Source organism: Zosterops lateralis, assembly GCF_965231275.1.
Source record: "Zosterops lateralis genome assembly, chromosome: 3".
NCBI classification, from domain to species: domain Eukaryota; kingdom Metazoa; phylum Chordata; class Aves; order Passeriformes; family Zosteropidae; genus Zosterops; species Zosterops lateralis.
This window is the reverse complement of record NC_139764.1, coordinates 27,648,867-27,667,226: the sequence shown is the minus strand read 5'-3', so window position 1 is coordinate 27,667,226 and position 18,360 is coordinate 27,648,867. Positions and strand designations below refer to the sequence as shown.

General features: G+C 40.7%; 1 protein-coding gene across 2 annotated transcripts in view; it reads right to left on the bottom strand.

Annotated features, from left to right (window-relative positions):
• DAAM2 (dishevelled associated activator of morphogenesis 2) overlaps positions 1-18,360 on the bottom strand; it is a 175,436-nt gene that overhangs the window by 29,899 nt on the left and 127,177 nt on the right. Inside the window, exons 14-17 of one of the 2 annotated variants that reach the window (XM_083856555.1) lie at positions 17,996-18,313; positions 11,000-11,107; positions 8,308-8,340; positions 4,985-5,091 (exon numbers count right to left, since the gene is read on the bottom strand). In XM_083856555.1, coding sequence (XP_083712681.1) covers positions 4,985-5,091; positions 8,308-8,340; positions 11,000-11,107; positions 17,996-18,313 — 566 coding nt within the window. The remainder of the gene's footprint in view (positions 1-4,984; positions 5,092-8,307; positions 8,341-10,999; positions 11,108-17,995; positions 18,314-18,360) is intronic. The other variant, XM_083856554.1, reaches the window with a different exon arrangement.

The window sequence follows — 18,360 nt, the reverse complement described above, 5'->3', positions numbered from 1 at the left end:
TGTTCCTTTTACCTTGGAGAAGAGGACTGATCATCATGTAGCAAGGACATTTTATAACTCCTACTGAACTGTGGTGCTCCCAACAGATGCCAATAGTAGTAACTACGTCCTAAGGCCAGTTTGTACACCTCACCCAAATCTTAGCTTTTATTGACTGCAGAATTCTCTATCTCCACAAGTTATTTCACATAGGCTACTAGTTAGTTCATTCCTGAGTTTTGTGACTGAGACACAAGCCTTCTCTAACTCCTGAGCTCTCCTAAGGCTCTGTACAACTCCCAAGCTGCAGGCTTTTCAATATCTACATTTTTGGAATACCGATTGTCACTACCCCATAAAGGCCTCCTCTCAAAAGCAGCATTCAGGAGTCAGGCTGGTCTAACTGCATATTCAGCCAAAAGACAGAAAGATGCAGCCGCTCTTTCCACATCCTCTTATCTCAGTTGCTCACTCATCTCATCAGTGAAGACAGCAGTACTTTAACCTTTGTGGGACAACAGCTGGGACATTTTGCCAGGTAAATCTTACACCATTATATCAACATGTTGGGGAAAAAAAATCCACCATTGCCTTTTCAGATAGTCGCTGTGAAAGTATTCTGGCAAGTACAGAAAGAAGCAGGCTTTTATTTTCTTGTTCTCCTTCAGCAAAAGCTCATGAGTAACCAAGCAACTTTGCATTTAAATACTCTCAATTACCTTCCAAGAAGGATCTGGGAATGACTATCCTTCTGAGCCAAGAGGAGCAAAGCAGGACCAAATATGGGAATCCCCAAATTACCATGAGATATTGATTCATCAGTGGTTCATCTTTTATCACTACCTTCAGGTTCCTAGCTGTGATCTCAGACAGGATGGCACTGACTAATGTGTTCAGTTTGCACTGGAGTATCATACTGAGCATAGCAGGTAAAGGTATTTATTGTGAACCTTTATTTAAACTGAAAAATCTCTCCAGGAACCCAGCAGGCACTGGTTATTGCCCAATGTTTTTCAATACAACCCACTGAGGAACAGGAAGGCTGAGTCCAATCAGCTGTTTCTGTATCAAGATATGATCTGCACCCCAGAATATCATATTGCTTCAAGTTTACCTTAAAACAAGGGTGAACACTGAATTGTCACGTGGCAGAAAGGCACACAGGGACTGGGGCAGTGCAAAGCCGGTACACAGGGACTGACATTGGCTGAATAGCTTGTCCCCTTAAGGTATCAATTAAAAGAGTTTAAAAGCACTGAGGAGCTACAGTGATGTGAGAAAAATACTTTATCTCTTTCATACTCTCAGTGGAAATTCTGCCCAAGCCTTTTTATGTCTCCCTTACTGATGTTTGAATAGACAAAGCCACAAACACTTGGTAAAGCTGCCTGCTAGTACCTGTCTGCTGTCACGTTCACACTTAACACTATTATTGTGTAGTCAGATTCTGCCTTCTGCTACTACTGATCTTATGACATTTCACTAGCACTTCTACTGTTTCCAGCCTCTTGAGAAGGTTACTGCTGACTCAACTGAGCCACAGGAATAACAAACACATCACATTATTCAAAAGAACACTGACATAACTCTTTTGCTGGAATTCATGCAAAATAATGTCCATAAGTATACATTCAGCCTTCTTCCAAGCAAGATGTCTCAAAGAACATGCTCTCTCCAGAGCATTTCACAGAGCAAGACAGTAAACAACACATACCTTGGGCATATTCTGCAAAAATTCTTTTTTAAAGAAATGGCACTACAAGAACAGAGCTGCGAAAATATTATCCATTACTTAAGTAATGCAGGCGGGGAGAAGCCATAATGGTGAGAGAGGTCAGAGAAATTTCCAGCTGCCAGGTGAAATCAGGGAAACATGGGGATCTGGGATGACTCTTCCAGACCACACATGTCTGACAAAAAAACTCCAGCCTGGCGGAAACTGAAGACATTAGGAAACTCATGAGAGATAGCAGATTTCCAGTGTGACAAAAGTAACTATATGTTTGAAACACCATTAAGAAAGTTAAATTTGAAGCTCGTGGGTGCCTGAACTCACCACAAGCATATCCTGGTTGAACTATGGCCTACTGGAAGTACTGTGAGATAAATTCATCTTATGCTTTTTTAAGCCTTTGATGATGGCCTGTAGAACAGAGTTTTGTTTTAGATCCATCAGACTCTATTAAACAAGGAAATTTTAATCTTTTCTCTGAAGGAAAACTGAAAGGTGCTGCTATCGAGTAGTTGAAAGAAATATCTTTTTATGGAAATAGAGATAAGATTGGTGAGGAAGGTTTATGAATTTGTTAGATGTCAGAAAAAATCCACTAACAATTCAATTTTCATCTCTTTTCAGCCTACCATGCAGCAGTCTCTCTGCAAAAGAAAGCAAGAGACATCTATTTCTCATTCTTGCTAGGTTTTGGCTTGTTGGACCATATGAAATATGAGCTCTGCCTGACCCCTTCTAACACAGTGTTAGTAAAACAAAAACATTTGAGTAGGGGAGGGAAAGAAAACCCAACCCATGCAGCTATTTTACTTTAAAGGACACAACGGTTTAGTGTAAACAAAGGGGGAATAAACTACAGGGATATATGCACAGTAAGAGTCAATTGGAAACAGCTGTTGGCAGATCCTGTGACAACCTGAAAGCTGGGGCTGCAGCTCTGGGTTGCACAAACTCCTTTTGTTTGTCACCAGCTTTAAATCCCCTCTCATTGCATGTGTGTGCACACCCCCATGCATGTGTGCGAGGTGTGCTGCAGGAGCAGCAAGTGTATGGCAGCAAGCAGGGATGATTTGGCTGGGAGTGTCTCTCCTTCAGGGTCTAACCTCAAGGAAGAAGATAGGGACTAATGAAAAAGCTTGCAAAGAGATTATAAAGCCCTTTCAACTATTGTCTGCAGCCATTCCTCCCAATTCCCATCTTTAGTATTAGAACCATATAATGACAAACTGTAAAAAGAGAGGCAAGAATGTAAAGGTGCTGTTTTAGTTCCCAACGATTTTTGCTTTTCTAGTTGCATTTAAGAGGGAAGTTTGAGGAGGAATACCAATCCTGGGCCAACCTGTACAATATTTCTGATACTCTGGGTGTAACATTATCTGTTACAAATATTAAATTATCTAAGCCAGTGGGATAGCCCAGGCAGGTGGTGTTTCCAATACCACAGCAGCACAGTTAACAGAGCACAGTGCAAACTTAGAGGCTCCACAGGGACACCTCAGTCTTCAAATATCTATCTCCCATGTTAGACTTGCTAACAATAATAGCAGGATATTTCCCAGTGAAGAAGCTGACAGTCACAAAATACAGCTTTTCACCTCTAGTTTGAGTCCAGACTAGCAGTTCAAGGTGCACTAACTTCATGGCACACCTGGAGTGAACACATGCCATGTATCTTGAAGTGCAAGGTTCATGCTTCAATGACCTTTTTGCTGGAGGCAGCAAAAAGAAAGACAGAAACTGTCCTTTCTCTCTTTCTGTATAGAGAGGATTCTTCTCAGGTAAGATTGCCCAGACTTGCACAGCAGAGGAGGTGAATGCTGAAAAACATGCATTGCTGCTGTCCACATTGTTTTTGTTTTGGAAACAGAAGATTTTTACAAATAAATATCTAGTGCCATACCAAGTTATGGACCACCTTCCTGGATCCTCCTCGGCCAGCCAACTGAACACATGATGTTACCATATCTAGAAAATGTTCCACCTGCTTACAGAGTTAATCTGAACCCCAGACACAATTCAGTAGATCTGTCTAACAGCATGAAAATCCTGTTGCCCTTATGCCTCCCCATGCCTCTGCCCCAGCCTCAGCCAGCTGCCAACACCAGCAAAGACATGTGTTGGCAACTGCTGCAGAGAGAGAAATGTAAGCCTTTCCTCACTGAAGGTTTGGATGGTGGGGGTCCTGCTGACATGCAGGCTAATGCCACATAAGTAGCATAATGAAAGCCTCCACAGGTTTCACTAAGCAAGGGAAAGAACTCACTCCAGTCCTGGTGGTCTGGCTGCAACCTTGCTTTAACTGTTAGTCTGCTAGAGCAGACAACTGTTTACATCCATATGAACCTGTATTTTCTACTGCCCAATGAAACAGCTTTGCTGCTCAGTACTGCCACAGCTTTGCCAGGTTTTGTTTCCAGCCTTGCTGTCCCTCCTCTGGTAGGAAAGGCAACTCTCTCAGTTGGATCAGTGTCTGCACAAATCTGATAGTGACAGACCTCAAACCCTCATGCTGGTAGAAAGACATGAAAAAATATAAAGGGCACTGATGTCACTACATTTGAATGCATTAGTCATTGCAGGAATACACAAAGGAAACTCTTGGCTTCAAAAACCTAATTTACAAATAGAAGACTTAATTCTTCACAGAATATTCTGATTTGGAAGGGACCCACAAGGATCATTGAGTCCAACTTTTTAGTAAATGGCCCATACAGAGATTTAAACCACAACCTTGATGTTATTAGCACCATGCTCTAAAAAGCTGAACTCATCTCAGGGTCTTGAATATGAATGCCTGTGTTTACCACTGTTCACACCACAAGTCAAATATGAACATCACACTCAGCTCTGCTGTATTCCAGAGAGATGGTCAGAGCAATATTTAGAAAGAAACATACAGAACAGAGAAAAAAAAAAACAGACATAGAACATAGGGGACACATTACTTGGAGTGAAGTGCAAGCACTGCCAAAGAGCTGCTTTCATCTACCAATGAGCAGTGATCACTTTCTGATGATAAATCTTCAGATAGAAGCTGATGCCCACCTGTTTTACAGACAAAATGTGTGTGTGTGGATATTTTTATTATAATGAGTTAACAAGTATGAGAAACGTGCTTTTATGGCACTGTAAGAGAGCTTTATTTGAGGCTCCGCAGGTATTAAACAGCAAGTCTAGTTGGGAAAAGAAACACATCCATTTGTTTAATTTCATCCTCTCTTGCCTCTGCATTGATCATGGCATACCCTGTGAGCTCAGGCTTAGCACACTTACTTGGAAAGGAGAATGACACAGTTCTGGGCCCTCCGGCCATCAATCACAGAGAGCTCTTTCACCTTTCGTGTGGAGAGGTAAAGGTCTTCTGTTGAGCCCATCTCTTTCTGCGTGTATTTCAAAAGGGAGGGAAGACAATCAGTATTATGTTTCTCAGTTAAGACTGATAGACTTATCTCAGTGTGACGGACAAATCCATCCCAACCTAGAAAAATCCACCCACACGATAAGAAAAGGAGACAAAAGCAGACAGCATGGGCGTTATTAGTAATACAGAAATCATCCATTTACACCTATAAGCTCATCTTTGATCCTAAATACTGGACCTGATTCTGACTTATTTGACTCAGTATACCAACAATTATGTTATTGTGAAACATTATGTTAATGTGAAAAATGGGCACAAGTAGGAGAATCAAACACATTATGATGAAGCCCACTGGTGTCACAGCATATCCTTCAGCAGATGCCTCCTCCAGGGGTTGCACAGCATTCTTGAAAGGCTGCAGCACAACCAATAAATTCCCTTCTGGCTGCCAGTGGACCTGACCAATCCATATTATATGACAGATGCAAACAGTAGGGCATGATGGCATTTATCTTACTAAGTATATCTTACTAAATGGTAAAAAACTACACTTAAACTACTTTCTCTTTTAAAAACTAATGAATACATTTAATCATACAGAAATCACCCTTTTCCAAAGTTGTCTGTATATCCCCACTGCCATACTCATCACTTGAAAAAACTTGAAAATCCAGTCTGGAACATTTGTCATAGCATGCAGAGATAAAATATTTGAATACTCAGCCTGATCATCCAGTTTTTATTTTCCCAGCTAACTGCTGCAGGAACCATTTAAAAAAATGCCTTTTCATGACATCCATATTGTCAGGCCTTGAGATTTTGAGATTTACCAGTATAATATAGCTTTGAATGCACCCATGAAGTAAGCAACATGACATCTTTTTTAGAAAGCTGAGTCAGACCTTTACTTCAGCAAGCACGCTGAGTCAGATCAAAAGGTCCATCTACCCCAGCATCCTGTCCCTGGGAGTGGTCAATAGCCAATACTCAGGGGAACATGTCAGATCATGGCAAGCACACAGAATGGGTGCCCCTCAGGATTCACTCTCAGGACTCAAGGTTCTGCAACTTAAGGCTTACTTACATCAGCATGACTAACCTCTAAAGAGATTTTGGCACCCAAGTATTTGAGAGTTCAGTGTAAATCATAGTTTCATACTGCTAGTTATCATTTCAGTAATTGTTACAGTCAGCTATGACAAATCTGTGTTGCTCCTGGATATACAAAGGACTCATGCAGCCACATCCAAAAGTGCTGCAGTGAGCCACCACCAAAAGAAAATGGCATTTTAAAGCAGGTACAATGCACCAGCTGAAGACATGAATTCAGTTAATTCTTCTAGGTGTGCCCAAAGCATCTAGCTTGGCAGAAAGAAAATTGCAGTGTTACTCAATATATCAAATAGTGTTTCCAAAAAAGGCAAAATTGGCATTGGGTAAGTTTATTTTTTCTGAGAGAATAACTAACAATACCAACAAGAGGAGTGCCCCCAGTATAATCTGGCATGAGAGATTTCAAAGTTTTCCTAAATTTGTGAGGAGGAAGACAGGGGAATATGGAGATGGCCAGTTCCATATGAAAGGAAGAAAACCACTTGCTGGTCTGTGCTCTTGGTCTAAAAGCTTCATTGTTCCTCACTAGCTAATATTTGCAGACAAGGATGCCTGCATAGTGACAACCAGCACTCATCCCATAGGAAAAAAAAATAAATTCAGCCTTTGGCTATGTATGTGAGGTGAGGGTTTAGTCAGCTTTCCTTAAAGCCATCCAGCAGGAATTGATATAATAGTCTCCATGCCATTTCCAATTCCCCAACCCACAGGGTTCAACACAGATGAATAACTTGAACTATTCAGACACAGCCCACTCCTTGGTCATAAGGGGTAAATTCATCTAAAAATATATCCTCTTCAACTCATATTGAGGAGAGAGGTATTTATAGCTACTTGGAGCCATGTGTAAGCAAAAGCAGATGAAGCCTCAGGTTTTACCAAAGCCAGATTCCAAGCTTAGCTGAAGGAAAACAGATTGCACATGGACTATCCGTATTTTCTCAGACACAAAAGAACGAGGAGCAAGGGGGCAGTGGCGACTAGCTTTTGTGAGATAGCCCAAGCCCTGAACACATGAACAGTTGGAGCTGGCATCAATCTGACAGACAAGATGACTTAAGTGTTATGCCATCATCCTATATTGACTTCTCATCTGGGATACTACTCTGTTATGGGCTTCAAAGAGTATGTCAGATCTGATATTATAGTTCCAAATTCAAAACTCAGCTAAAATTTCAGTGCTGAAATGACTATCCATGTGGAATGTGTCCATCACATTGGTGCCCTGCTTCAAATACAATTTGATTTTGGTTAGCTGAAGACTCATACCATGGCAGCACCCCAGCTTCTGGCAGTTATGAGTACTTCAGAGAACTATGTCTACCATATTGACTTGTTTTGATGTACAGCCATGTTAGCCTTCCCCATGTGGCTTTCCAAATACAGTTCCCTGAGCACTAATAGTGAGAACTACTTTCTTCTGAAACCACCAGAGACACTTATGATCATATCTGAACAATCCTTTCCTGATAGCATCACTCTTATCAAAATTGTTGTCAAGAACTTTGCTTGACAGGTAGCCAGTTTAAAGCCACGTGCATAATCCAATATCTCTATCTAAACACCATTTTAATATTTTGCTGAACTTTCTGAGGGTTTCAGCTGTCCATTTGAACTCTTCTGCTCCTCAGATGGCACAAATCTTTCTGCCAAAGTGCACAGTTCTATGCAAAGAAATATTTACTTTATCAGAAAGTCTGTGGCTAGTAAGTGCATTTGAAGACTTCAGTACTGTCCAAAGCATACAGAACACAAATGGGAACAGTAGGAGAGACAGCTCCCTAAGAGCTCCTTTTGTTCTCCTCTGAGAGAGTATTACTTTGGTTAAGGAAGAGTTCATACTGACATTCTTCTTTTTCCCTTTTTTTCTTGGGATTATAGAAAAAAGGGACTACAGGCACCAGCAGTGAGAAACAAGCAAGTGAAAAAACAAGAAGTATCTCCTACCACAGAGATAAGACAGCTAAAAGAATTATTTGTAACACTTTCCCCATGAAGAAAGCAGAGAGCAATGGTGTATGAAGGAGTAGTATGAGCTGTGACCCCATAATGACATGGTCCAGAACTTCACCTTTACTTACACACATGGCAAGAGGGTCAGGAAGCAGACAATAATACTCACCTGCTTACAGGAAGAGGGGTTAGTTAGCAGGTCCTATGCGGGCAGCAGTCGCAAATAACAGAGAAGAAACATGCCAAAATTAGCACAGAGAAAGATACCAAGATTAACAAGGCAGCTGAATATAGATACACACTGTTTTCTTAAGAGCATGTAATGCTTAGCAAGTAATACTGGCCCAGATGGTTCAAAGGTATTTCAGCATTTCTTTGCATATTTTAAATCGGCAGATGTAAAGGAACTAAGAGTCCTAGGTCTGTTATGAAAATAATAAATTTGGTCTCCACAGCATAAATCTTTTAGGTCTTTAAATATTAACTAGGATAATGCTTAAATACCTTTACAAATCCAGTCCAGAGCCTTACTGAAAGAACTGCCAAGGTTATAACTTGAGGGTCAGTTCTCCTCTCCTGATGCACAGGCACTGTTTGTGGGTATTAACAAGTATAACAAGCAACAACTTGTTTCAATGGCACATTATACCCTTTAAAAACTCATAGCCAAGTATTTTGAAAGCACTCAGCAACTGCCAAAGAGGCCTTACAGCACTTCTAGAAGACAGACTCCAACTATTTCATGACATATTCAGTACTACAGGAAAACACCAGCTATATTGAATCAAAAGGTCAATATTACACAGTAAGATTAGAGCGACGTCAAAGACAAGTGTAAGAATACTTGGTCCAGCATTCTGTACACTGTCCAGTTTCGCTTTCCCTCATAGCCACCAAAAAGGACTCACTGGGCTTGAGAGAGGAGAAGAGACCCTCTGTCATTAACAAAATCCGGAAAATAGAAAAATTGTTTAATGTAAATGAAACTGGAAAAAACATGAAGACCATGTTAATAACAGCAAAGAAAGAAATGCCTTTATCTCTACTCATTCAACATTTCAGATGCAAAAGAGCAAGGCTTTGCATTGACATTTTTTTCTACAGACATTTGGATGAAGTTTAAAAGTAACAAACCCAGAGTAAACACATACTTGGTCAGAGTGGAATATTTCCAAAAGTAGTAGAGGAAAAAATACTAAGTGTGAACTGAAAAAATTCTCATAAATTTTTAATTCAAAAGCAATTGGTTGCCTGGTCTTTAAAGAAAAAGAAAATTGCTGAGGACTTGTTGATTGGAATCCAGTTTGCACTGGAGCAAGCACAGATGAAAAGGAAAACGTCACGTAAAGTAACAAAACCAAAATATTTAAGGGGAAAAAAAAATCCAACAAAATAATGTAAAAACCTCAACAAAAGCTGTAAGTGCAGCAAGATGTCTAACTGCACAAAAATACAAGTAGCTTACATAAGTGTTACTCTAGTGTCTGGAGCCACTGTCATAAAGTGTGTTTAATGAGGACGGAAGAGTACTGTTCAGAGACCCACGGAGGCAGGGGTAAGGGTCAGGTTAGTTTATGGCTGAATAGCTCAGGCTCTTTTCCAGTGATTGGTAACATAGCCATAAATATTATGATTCTAACTGAGACCAGGACAGCCTTTGCTTTGGATTTTGGGGACAAGAGGAAGCAAGGCTTTGCAAGGTCATTTCTAGTGAGGAAGCTGCAATGTTTGCACCTGAAACATTGGAACGGAAGCTCTTGGGACAGTGTCTAAATCCAATCTCTTAACAGCACTGAAATTTCATGTGCCTTTCTTCCCCTCTGTGAAGAAAAAATCTTGTTTCAAGGAATGTGATTTACAGAAAGAGAGAGGGACCTGCTGAAACAGCATCAGTTATTTGCAGAAGCAGAAAGAGAAATGAAATCTCATCATGCAACAGTTAATATCACATCCTTCACAGCTTATCCATGTGGCTGCGAGCTAGTAAATAATAAGAGTTATTCATTATGTTTATTGGATTAGATAGAAAAATAAAAGAGAGAAGGGAGAAGATGGAAAATCCAAAGACAAGGGGTTGAATTGTTAATTTTAAGGTACTAAGTCAGTTAATGAAGCAATGATCATTGTAAGGAATAATTATAAAGGTTGTTTATGGCAGTTGGGTCTGTGTCTTTTCCTAAAACTTCAGAGTAATGATCCACTTCTGCAGCATACAAAACATTGAAAATATTCCAAAAGCAAAGGAAAGCTGTGGGAGTTCAAGGAGTGAAAGTACAATGCATCTGCTGCTAAATCTCTTTCAGTGGAAATAGATTGAAAGTGACTTGCTTTCCAAGAGAAAGAGGGAGAAGACATTCAAATAAATGGCCACTTTTAAAGTATGCTGTTTGCTCTATAATCTGTAATTCAGACAGTTTCTGTCATCTAGCTAGTTCAGGCAGCTGGCTGTTTAAGAAAAAATAGACAAAATGAAAGACAGCTAATATAGTCACCTTGCTCAGTACTCAGGGATCTACAGCCTTTTTTCTCTGGATAAATGGGAGAAACAGAAAGTTTGATATGAAAATATAAATGTAAAGCTCCAAAGCTTTTGGAAGTCAGTGGCCACTTACATTAATTAGAGCATTAGCTGTTGGTAGGTGCTGGCTCTCAGAGCTGCCCATGAGTAGTATTTCCAGAAGTTTAGACCCTGCCCAGTGTGTCCATCCCAACTTCTTTTGGTCTTCAGATTTTTTGAACAGTGGCAGAGCATCAAGTGATGCAGCCTGACTGCAGGTGGCCAAGGGCTCAGACCACTGTCATGCATTCACTTTGCCCCCAGAAATTCAAGACAGAAAAGGCATGGAAGAGTTCACTCCTACCTGGTGCCTCTGATATGCGGAGAACATCTTTTCAAAATCTTCTAGATCCAGCACCTTGAATGCCTTTAAATCATCAATCTCATTCCAGATTGTGCCATGGATCCTCTCCTAAAAGGAAAGGACATATTTTAACAAGATAGGAAAAGTATTCAGCTAAGAACTTCCAATCCCATTTGGATAGATCATTCTTTTTCTAATTGGTAGTCACATTGCTACATACTACTGCTGTAATTTTACAGGACACATTTTGTTTTAAGAGTCAAAGGAGAAAACATAGTGTTTGCTGGCTTTTTTTTTTTTTTTTTTTTAAATTTTGTTCTGGTTTGGTGGGGTCTTTTTGGGTTTTTTTGTTTGTTTGTTTTTAAACATACTATTTTGTATTTTTCATCATAGCAAGCTTCTAATGAAAAGGCACATTCCAAGACCAGCAGACCACATCTCAAGCATTATCCATGATCCTACAGTGTATCTTCTTTCAAGAGTGGCCATCTGTCTAACACAACAATTGTGGTCATGCTGAAAGGAGTGTTACCATCAGGAGGAAAAAGTTTAGGAAAAGCACTGAGGCATGACAAACCCCAGACACATCTTTTGCAAATTTTTCCAGGTTCTTTTGTGAAGTCTAAAGGGTGTGTGGTTTTCATTATGTCTGCCTGTGAAAGTAGTTTAAATTATTATTTTATTTTACTTTTAAGCTTTTGAGTCTTTGAAGTCTAATTGTTTCCTATTACATGAACTCCCTTGTCTACATGAGGTCTTTGTCAAGCCAGATAGACACTGAACCCAGATCTCTGTAACAGCATCATTCACAGTAACTGGAAATGTTCACAACCCTTGTGATGATACATCATCCTGAATGCCAGGAATCCTAGCTGTTTGGCAGATAATTAGGATGGAGGGAGACAGGCACAGACTTCTAGTCTTACTTGCTGTACACCAAACCTAGAATAAACAGGCTCCTGTAGTACATGAATTAACTAATCAGCAGTCATCCTAAACTAAGTGAAGGTCTTGGGTCTCCTGCTGACATCCTCAGGACAGATATCCTCTCTGGCAGAGGACACAAAGATCTTCTTACTGACTCTTAAGGTGCATGTTGTGTGGGACAAGCTTTGGGTGCTCTTCACACCACAGACACCACTATTCTTCAGTTTGTTTAGTTCATGAAGTGTATATTTATTGTACTATATTAACTGCCAAAAAAAAAAAAAAAAAAAAAAAAAAAAAAAAAAAAAAAGAAAATGCTGATTAAAAGGAAAAAGAAATGGACAAAAGGAATTGTAAAAATTGACCTAAGTGAATCCCAGGAGATGAAGAGCCAGCAGAACACTGGTGCAGAGAAAGCCAGGAGCCACAAGCAATAGCAATGAAACCCTCACACAGGTTCCAGCTCTGAAGTATCTGACTTGTACCTACACAGCAAAGTGTGTTAACACTTCATTATCAGAATTAATTAGGAACAGGCTCTACTTCCCATTCAGAGTCATCAAAAGGAATGAGGGAAATGTGCTAAGCCACAAGGCTCAGGGAGCAAGGAAAAAAACCTGAGAGGATAAAATGAGGGGGAAATAAAAGTGTGAAGTGTTCTGGAGGAAATTCCTGGCAGGGCAGACGCTGTGGAGGAAAACCAACACCCTTTCTCCAGAGGCAGCCTGCAAGTGCCTGAGGGTGAGGAGGGGTGTCTGCAGTGCTATTCACAGTGAGAGCATACCCTGCATGGGAGCAGCACCCATCCCTGAACAGGCTCACCAAAATAATTTTATCATCCCTCACAATCAGTGCGGTTCTTCTTTCCATAGCAGGAAGAACATGTGTCTGTAACATGGCAAACAAGTCTGAGAGGCTCATCTCAGCCAAAGCAAAAGGAGACAAGATTAATTTTCTTTTTATCCTAGCCCTGAACCCCACTGCCAATCTTAGCCAGAAGCATCCAGGCAGAGTGATCATTCTCATTCAATTTCCAGGCTGGCTTTGTAAACCATGAATTATAAATCCTGAGGGATATATTTGAACAGCAGAGCAGTTCTCTGAGTGCCTCACTTTTTCAGACTGTCCAACCAAACCCTGAAATGGGTGAATATTTTTTGACAGGAGTCCTTAGAGTCATCACTGGGATAGAGCCCTAAGGATGCCAAAAAACTGTATGCTGTGTTTGGTAGAGGCTGGATGTGACTCAAGACAGCTACTCATGAGTCTTGCCCATCTACCTGTCCAGCTGCAAAAACCTCATGGGAGTGAGGTTTCCTCACTAACGGCAAGAACAGTGAAAATGTCCTACAGGACAGTCTAGTCTGAATGAACTGCAAAGGTGCCAAAACAGGAAGTTCTGAGACTCAGGAAAGGACTGCAGAGAGTAGCTCTCCCCCTACTTTCCCAGGAAAACAACACAGTGAAAATGGTTCCAACTTCATTTCAGATTCATTTTAAGAGCCAGGTTGAATCTGGTCCTGTACAGGATGGTTTATATGTTACTTGTAGCAGGAAGACAAATTCCAAAGTAGCACCCATTGCAATGGCATATACAAACAGAACTTCAACCAAAGCAGTCCAACTTTAGGGCTAAGGCAGTCAAAGAAAAATCATGGCAGGCAGAGGTATAAAAAGCCTTTGTTACACATAACACTTGCAATGAGTCTGTCCCTTCTATTTCTACTATAAGCTCTGTCCTTGAAAATGGACAGATAACTTCCTAGACTGAACTCTTGATACACAGTTTGCACAGTTATGGATTAACTGGCTGATAGTTCTTTGTCATCAGCCAGAGAAGACAGAGCATTTTAAGAGAAACAGACTTGCATAATGTGGTTGCTATGATAAATTATTCCCCCAGCACCATAAAAATATTTATGGTCCCTAAATAACAATTTAAAAATAAATTCTTTATTCCTCTTTTCTTTTTTTTTTTTTTTTTTCTCTGCCCTTAGAGGAAAAAAAACCCTAGAAAAAAAGAGCAGTCATTTTATCTGTAATGCTTTTCTCCCCATCTTAATTTATTTGTTCATTCATCCATTTATTCATTCTACAAGTCTTCCAAGATGTGTGGTTCCTGTGCTTTGGAAAGTCTTAGCCCACTTGGAGAAGCAAACCCTGTGAACTGTACTTCCCAGCACCCTCTAACAAAATGGTGACACATACCAGGTCAGGAAACACCTTATTATGAGAACAAGTATTGACAAGGCATTTGCTCCATCAAGCTGAGTTTTTGGTACGTTGCATTTAAAAATTCAGTCACTGTAGCAGTTGCATCATTCCACCTTTACAGTGAATCCCAGTTTGCTGACAGACCTAACAACATTAGAAAATGACAGTGTTTCATGGCACTACAAATCGTATCGAGCTGTGCTCTGCTACATCTAAAGGATGATTTTATTTACCCTGATAGATAAACAATGATATTCTGGAAGGCATCAAAGTTCACCATGCCTCAGTAACCCCGCAGCAAGAGTGAAAACCTACAGTACTTCCATTTGACCTGCAGGTTCAGAGAAACCATGGAAACGATGAGTGCTCTGTGAATACTGGAGCAGGCAATCCTGCCTATTAGTAGGTTAATATTTGTAGGATATTAACCAGAAAAGTGGAAGCAACTTAAAATTTTAATATGTATTAATAGTTACCTATTTAATAAATACAAACATAGTGATTTGAATTCCATTATGAATCTGAAAAGTGATGTGAACAAAGCACATTTTCCAAAATTTTCTCTTCATAGTAGATCCTTTCTTCAGTGTGAGGAAAATGCACTTCAAGCAAAAGCTGTATTTTTTGCCTGTTTTTTAATCAAGACATCTGTTTCATCTCACTATAGGCCTAGGCACTATCACAGCTATTATGAGTAGCTTCACAATGAGATTTTGGAGAACTCTTTCCATTAACTTTTTATCTCTAGCAGCAGTCTTTCATCATTTTATGCCATAAACCTCAGTCTGCTTTTAGGAAGAAAGTTTCAGAAATCAGAACCATTGATAACATTATAGAAACATTTTTTTAAAAAATTAGTGTCAAAATGAACATTTTCTGTTTATGTGACTGGCTGTTTTGGAGGTTTGGGTTTGGTGGTTTTGATCTGTTTTTATGTGTGTTTACGTGTGTGTGTTTTGGGTTTTTAAAGAACTCCTATATGGTATGTAGAACAAATATCTTTCTTATGAAATTATTTCAGTCAGGTCTATTTAGGGCTGGCTAAGGAAAGCCTCTCTGACATCACTGATGAGAGTCATTACCAGGACACTTGATGGGAAGCTGCTTCTCCAGCCATGAGATATGAAGCAGAGCAGTTGAAGGTTGACTTGATTTATTCTGAGAACTTCAAATCAGTACATTTATTAAGTAGGTAACTATTAATCCATACTTTTAATGTTCTTTAAACCAGTCCATTCCTTGGATAAACCATAAATGTTTGGTCTCTGATTGACCTTTGGTGTTGTGTAAAACTCAGAGTGAGAGAGCATTGCTGCCCAGAAACAAAGAAAGAAATCTTTCCAGGATATTACAGTGGTTATATTGCAATATCTTTTTCTTAAAAAACAGAGATCCTTGGCACCAGCATGACTGTAGTGCTGCATGAATGGAATTCACAGACAATGCTACAATGCTGTATGAATGGAGCTGTGGTGTGGGAGGGCTTCATCAGAACTCAGCCCATCCAGGCATCTAAATGTCTTTGCCACTGATCATTAGCTCACATCAAAGTTAGCACCAAGTCCTTAATTCTCAATGGAAATTAGTGGGCTGTTGGAGGTTCCTTGTTAGAAGCAGAGATCCTTTCCAGTCAAACCTTTTTTTGTGGTGCCCATGGGAACTGTGGACAATGTGTTACTGTCAACTGCTAAGAGCTTGACTACATTTGATATTTCTCCTAACACCCAAAAGCTCAGTTCTTTCCTTCCAAGGACAAAATCAGCATTGGAAAAAAAAGGTGTCATAAGAATTGCCCTGGAGAACAGCCTTGATTCCACTACTGAGAAAGTATACTGCAGACAAATCCCTCTCAGACAGCCCTGCCCACACTCCTGTTGGCCTCTGTTGGCTTTCCCTCACTCCCTCAAAGCAGGCTGCATGGACAGAGAGGAGTTTGGTCTCATAAGGGCTGCCATCATCTCCATACTCACCTGAAAAATCTCCTGAGAGAGACTCTGTACTAATTGCTTAGAGAAAGGTGGTCTAAACAGTATGCAGAGATAACTAAGAGCTGAATATTTGACCTACTTGCAGCTCTAACTTCATGTACAGCTGTTTCCAGCATTGTGTTCCCTCACCTTGCTGTGTTTCATGTATTGTTCCCCAAAATGTTTTTGTGGGGAAAGGTTATATTCTCGTAAACTGGAAGTTAAACCCTACCACTAACCACAAAAATACTGTGCACACTTCCAAGCCTCAGTTTCCTGGGCTCAAAACCTTGAGATGTGCTGCTGCTAGAATGTGTTTGTTTTGAGCCCTCACTCATTCCAGTTTGGCTACCCTGACAGCTCAGTTCAGGAAAACATCACAGAAGTGCAGCAAAGGTAACAAAAAGCATGACAAAGCCCATCCGACCTACTCAGGACTTTGTGCTCAGAGGATTCACATCCATGTGAATAGAAAGATACTGAAGCAGGAAATCTAGGATAACTGAGGAAGATGACCAAAACGTATCAGCTTCTCTAGCAGTCAGTGAAATAAATAATTCTAAAACAAAGTGCAACCCAAGTAACAACATCACCTGTATCAACACCACAACCTCTGCCATTTTGCAGAGACCATACCAGGTTCAAAACATTAACACTGGCAGACACACCAAAATGAAAGTCCCATCCTCTAATGCTCCTTTTTCCAACTATTTTGCCTTCCTCAAAATAGTGTCTTTTAGCCATCTCACCACCCAGGTCTTCAATTTTATTAGCACAGCTGCCTTCACTCTTATCCAGAGGGCAGGATAAGCCTACAGTTACTGTACACTAAACAGAAACACCTGTGACTCTCTCTTTTTCATATAAATTCATATATATACCTATATTAGTTATTATTTCTTTTCTTCAGAGCACTAAGTTCCATGTTCTGCAAAGGAAAATAAATCCTCGTCCTTACATTCTCTCCCACACCCCCCACGTGGCCTTGACAGACAAGCACAGACGGTGCAGCAAATATTTCACTTCACTTTATTTTAAAGAAAAGGGGAGAGGGGGGGAGAGAATTCTTGTGGCATTCCAGAGGTCCCTGGACACTCATTCCAAATGCCGGAGTTGGGCCCTGGGTGAGTTTCAGTCTAAAAGAGAACCTGGGTTTCTAGGCAGCAATCCAAACTCAACACAGACACTTTTTTCCTTTCTAAATCAGTTAAAAAAAATTAAGACCTAAAGAGAAGGGGAGGGAAAAGAAGAAGGAAAAAAGAGACAGAAAGAACAGAGAGAAGTGAAGGATAAGGAGACAGAACCAAGATAGAAGAAAACAAGTGCAACATGAAGAATCCAAGTCCTCTGGGATTATTTTGCCAACCTGGAGTTTTATCACCAACAGAGTTCAAGGAGAACCATTCAAGGAGAAAAGAAGCTTCCCTCATGGCCATGAACAAACAGTGAGGAGAATCAGCACACCTTTCCATGGTGATGACTCTTGCCAGAGTAGAGGAGGCTGGTTTTCCAAATGGTTCTCACCATATTTTGCCCACATTGGCTCTGGTCACCCTTTTCCCTGGTGCACAAGTGGGAGCAGGTACAGCCCACCAGTCCCAGAGATGTCCAGCTCTCACTTATGTATCCAGCTCCACTACAGTTTTGCTTAACCAGATCTTTTGCATGCCCAGATCTATGCAGCTCAAACTATCCAGCACCTTGCTCATCACAAGGGATGTGCTGCACTGCTGGAGAACTGGGGAAAGTCCCTTAACACAATTAACGACTCCTACTGACCACAGCCCAAAGAAAGCCTCTTGCTTCTATGCCACTTTGCATTTCATGGCATTAATCAACACTGGGGTATACTCAGAAAGTATATCAATTGAGTAATGCAGTTTCTTACCTCGCTCAGCTTAGCCCAGTTGAAGGATTTCAGTGGATGTGAAGGCTGCGGGATGGATTTCTTCTTTAGAGTAGGGCCAGCAGTGCTGAAGGTGCTTGTGGAAGGGGGTGGCACCCCCATGCTGAAGAAAGGTGGTGCTCCTGGTGGAGGAGGAGGTCCTCCTGGTGGAGGTGGCGGGGCAGGAGGAGGAGGACAGCTGGAGAAAGGCAGAGGAGGTGGCAGTGGTGGCAAATTCTCAGACATGTGAGAAGAGGACAAAGCCAATGGGCCACCTGGTGGAGGGGGTGGTGGGGGTGGGAAAGAAATGCTGCCCCCTTGCTGGAAAATAAAAAACACAGAGAAAAAGAAAGCAAACAGTTTAAAAG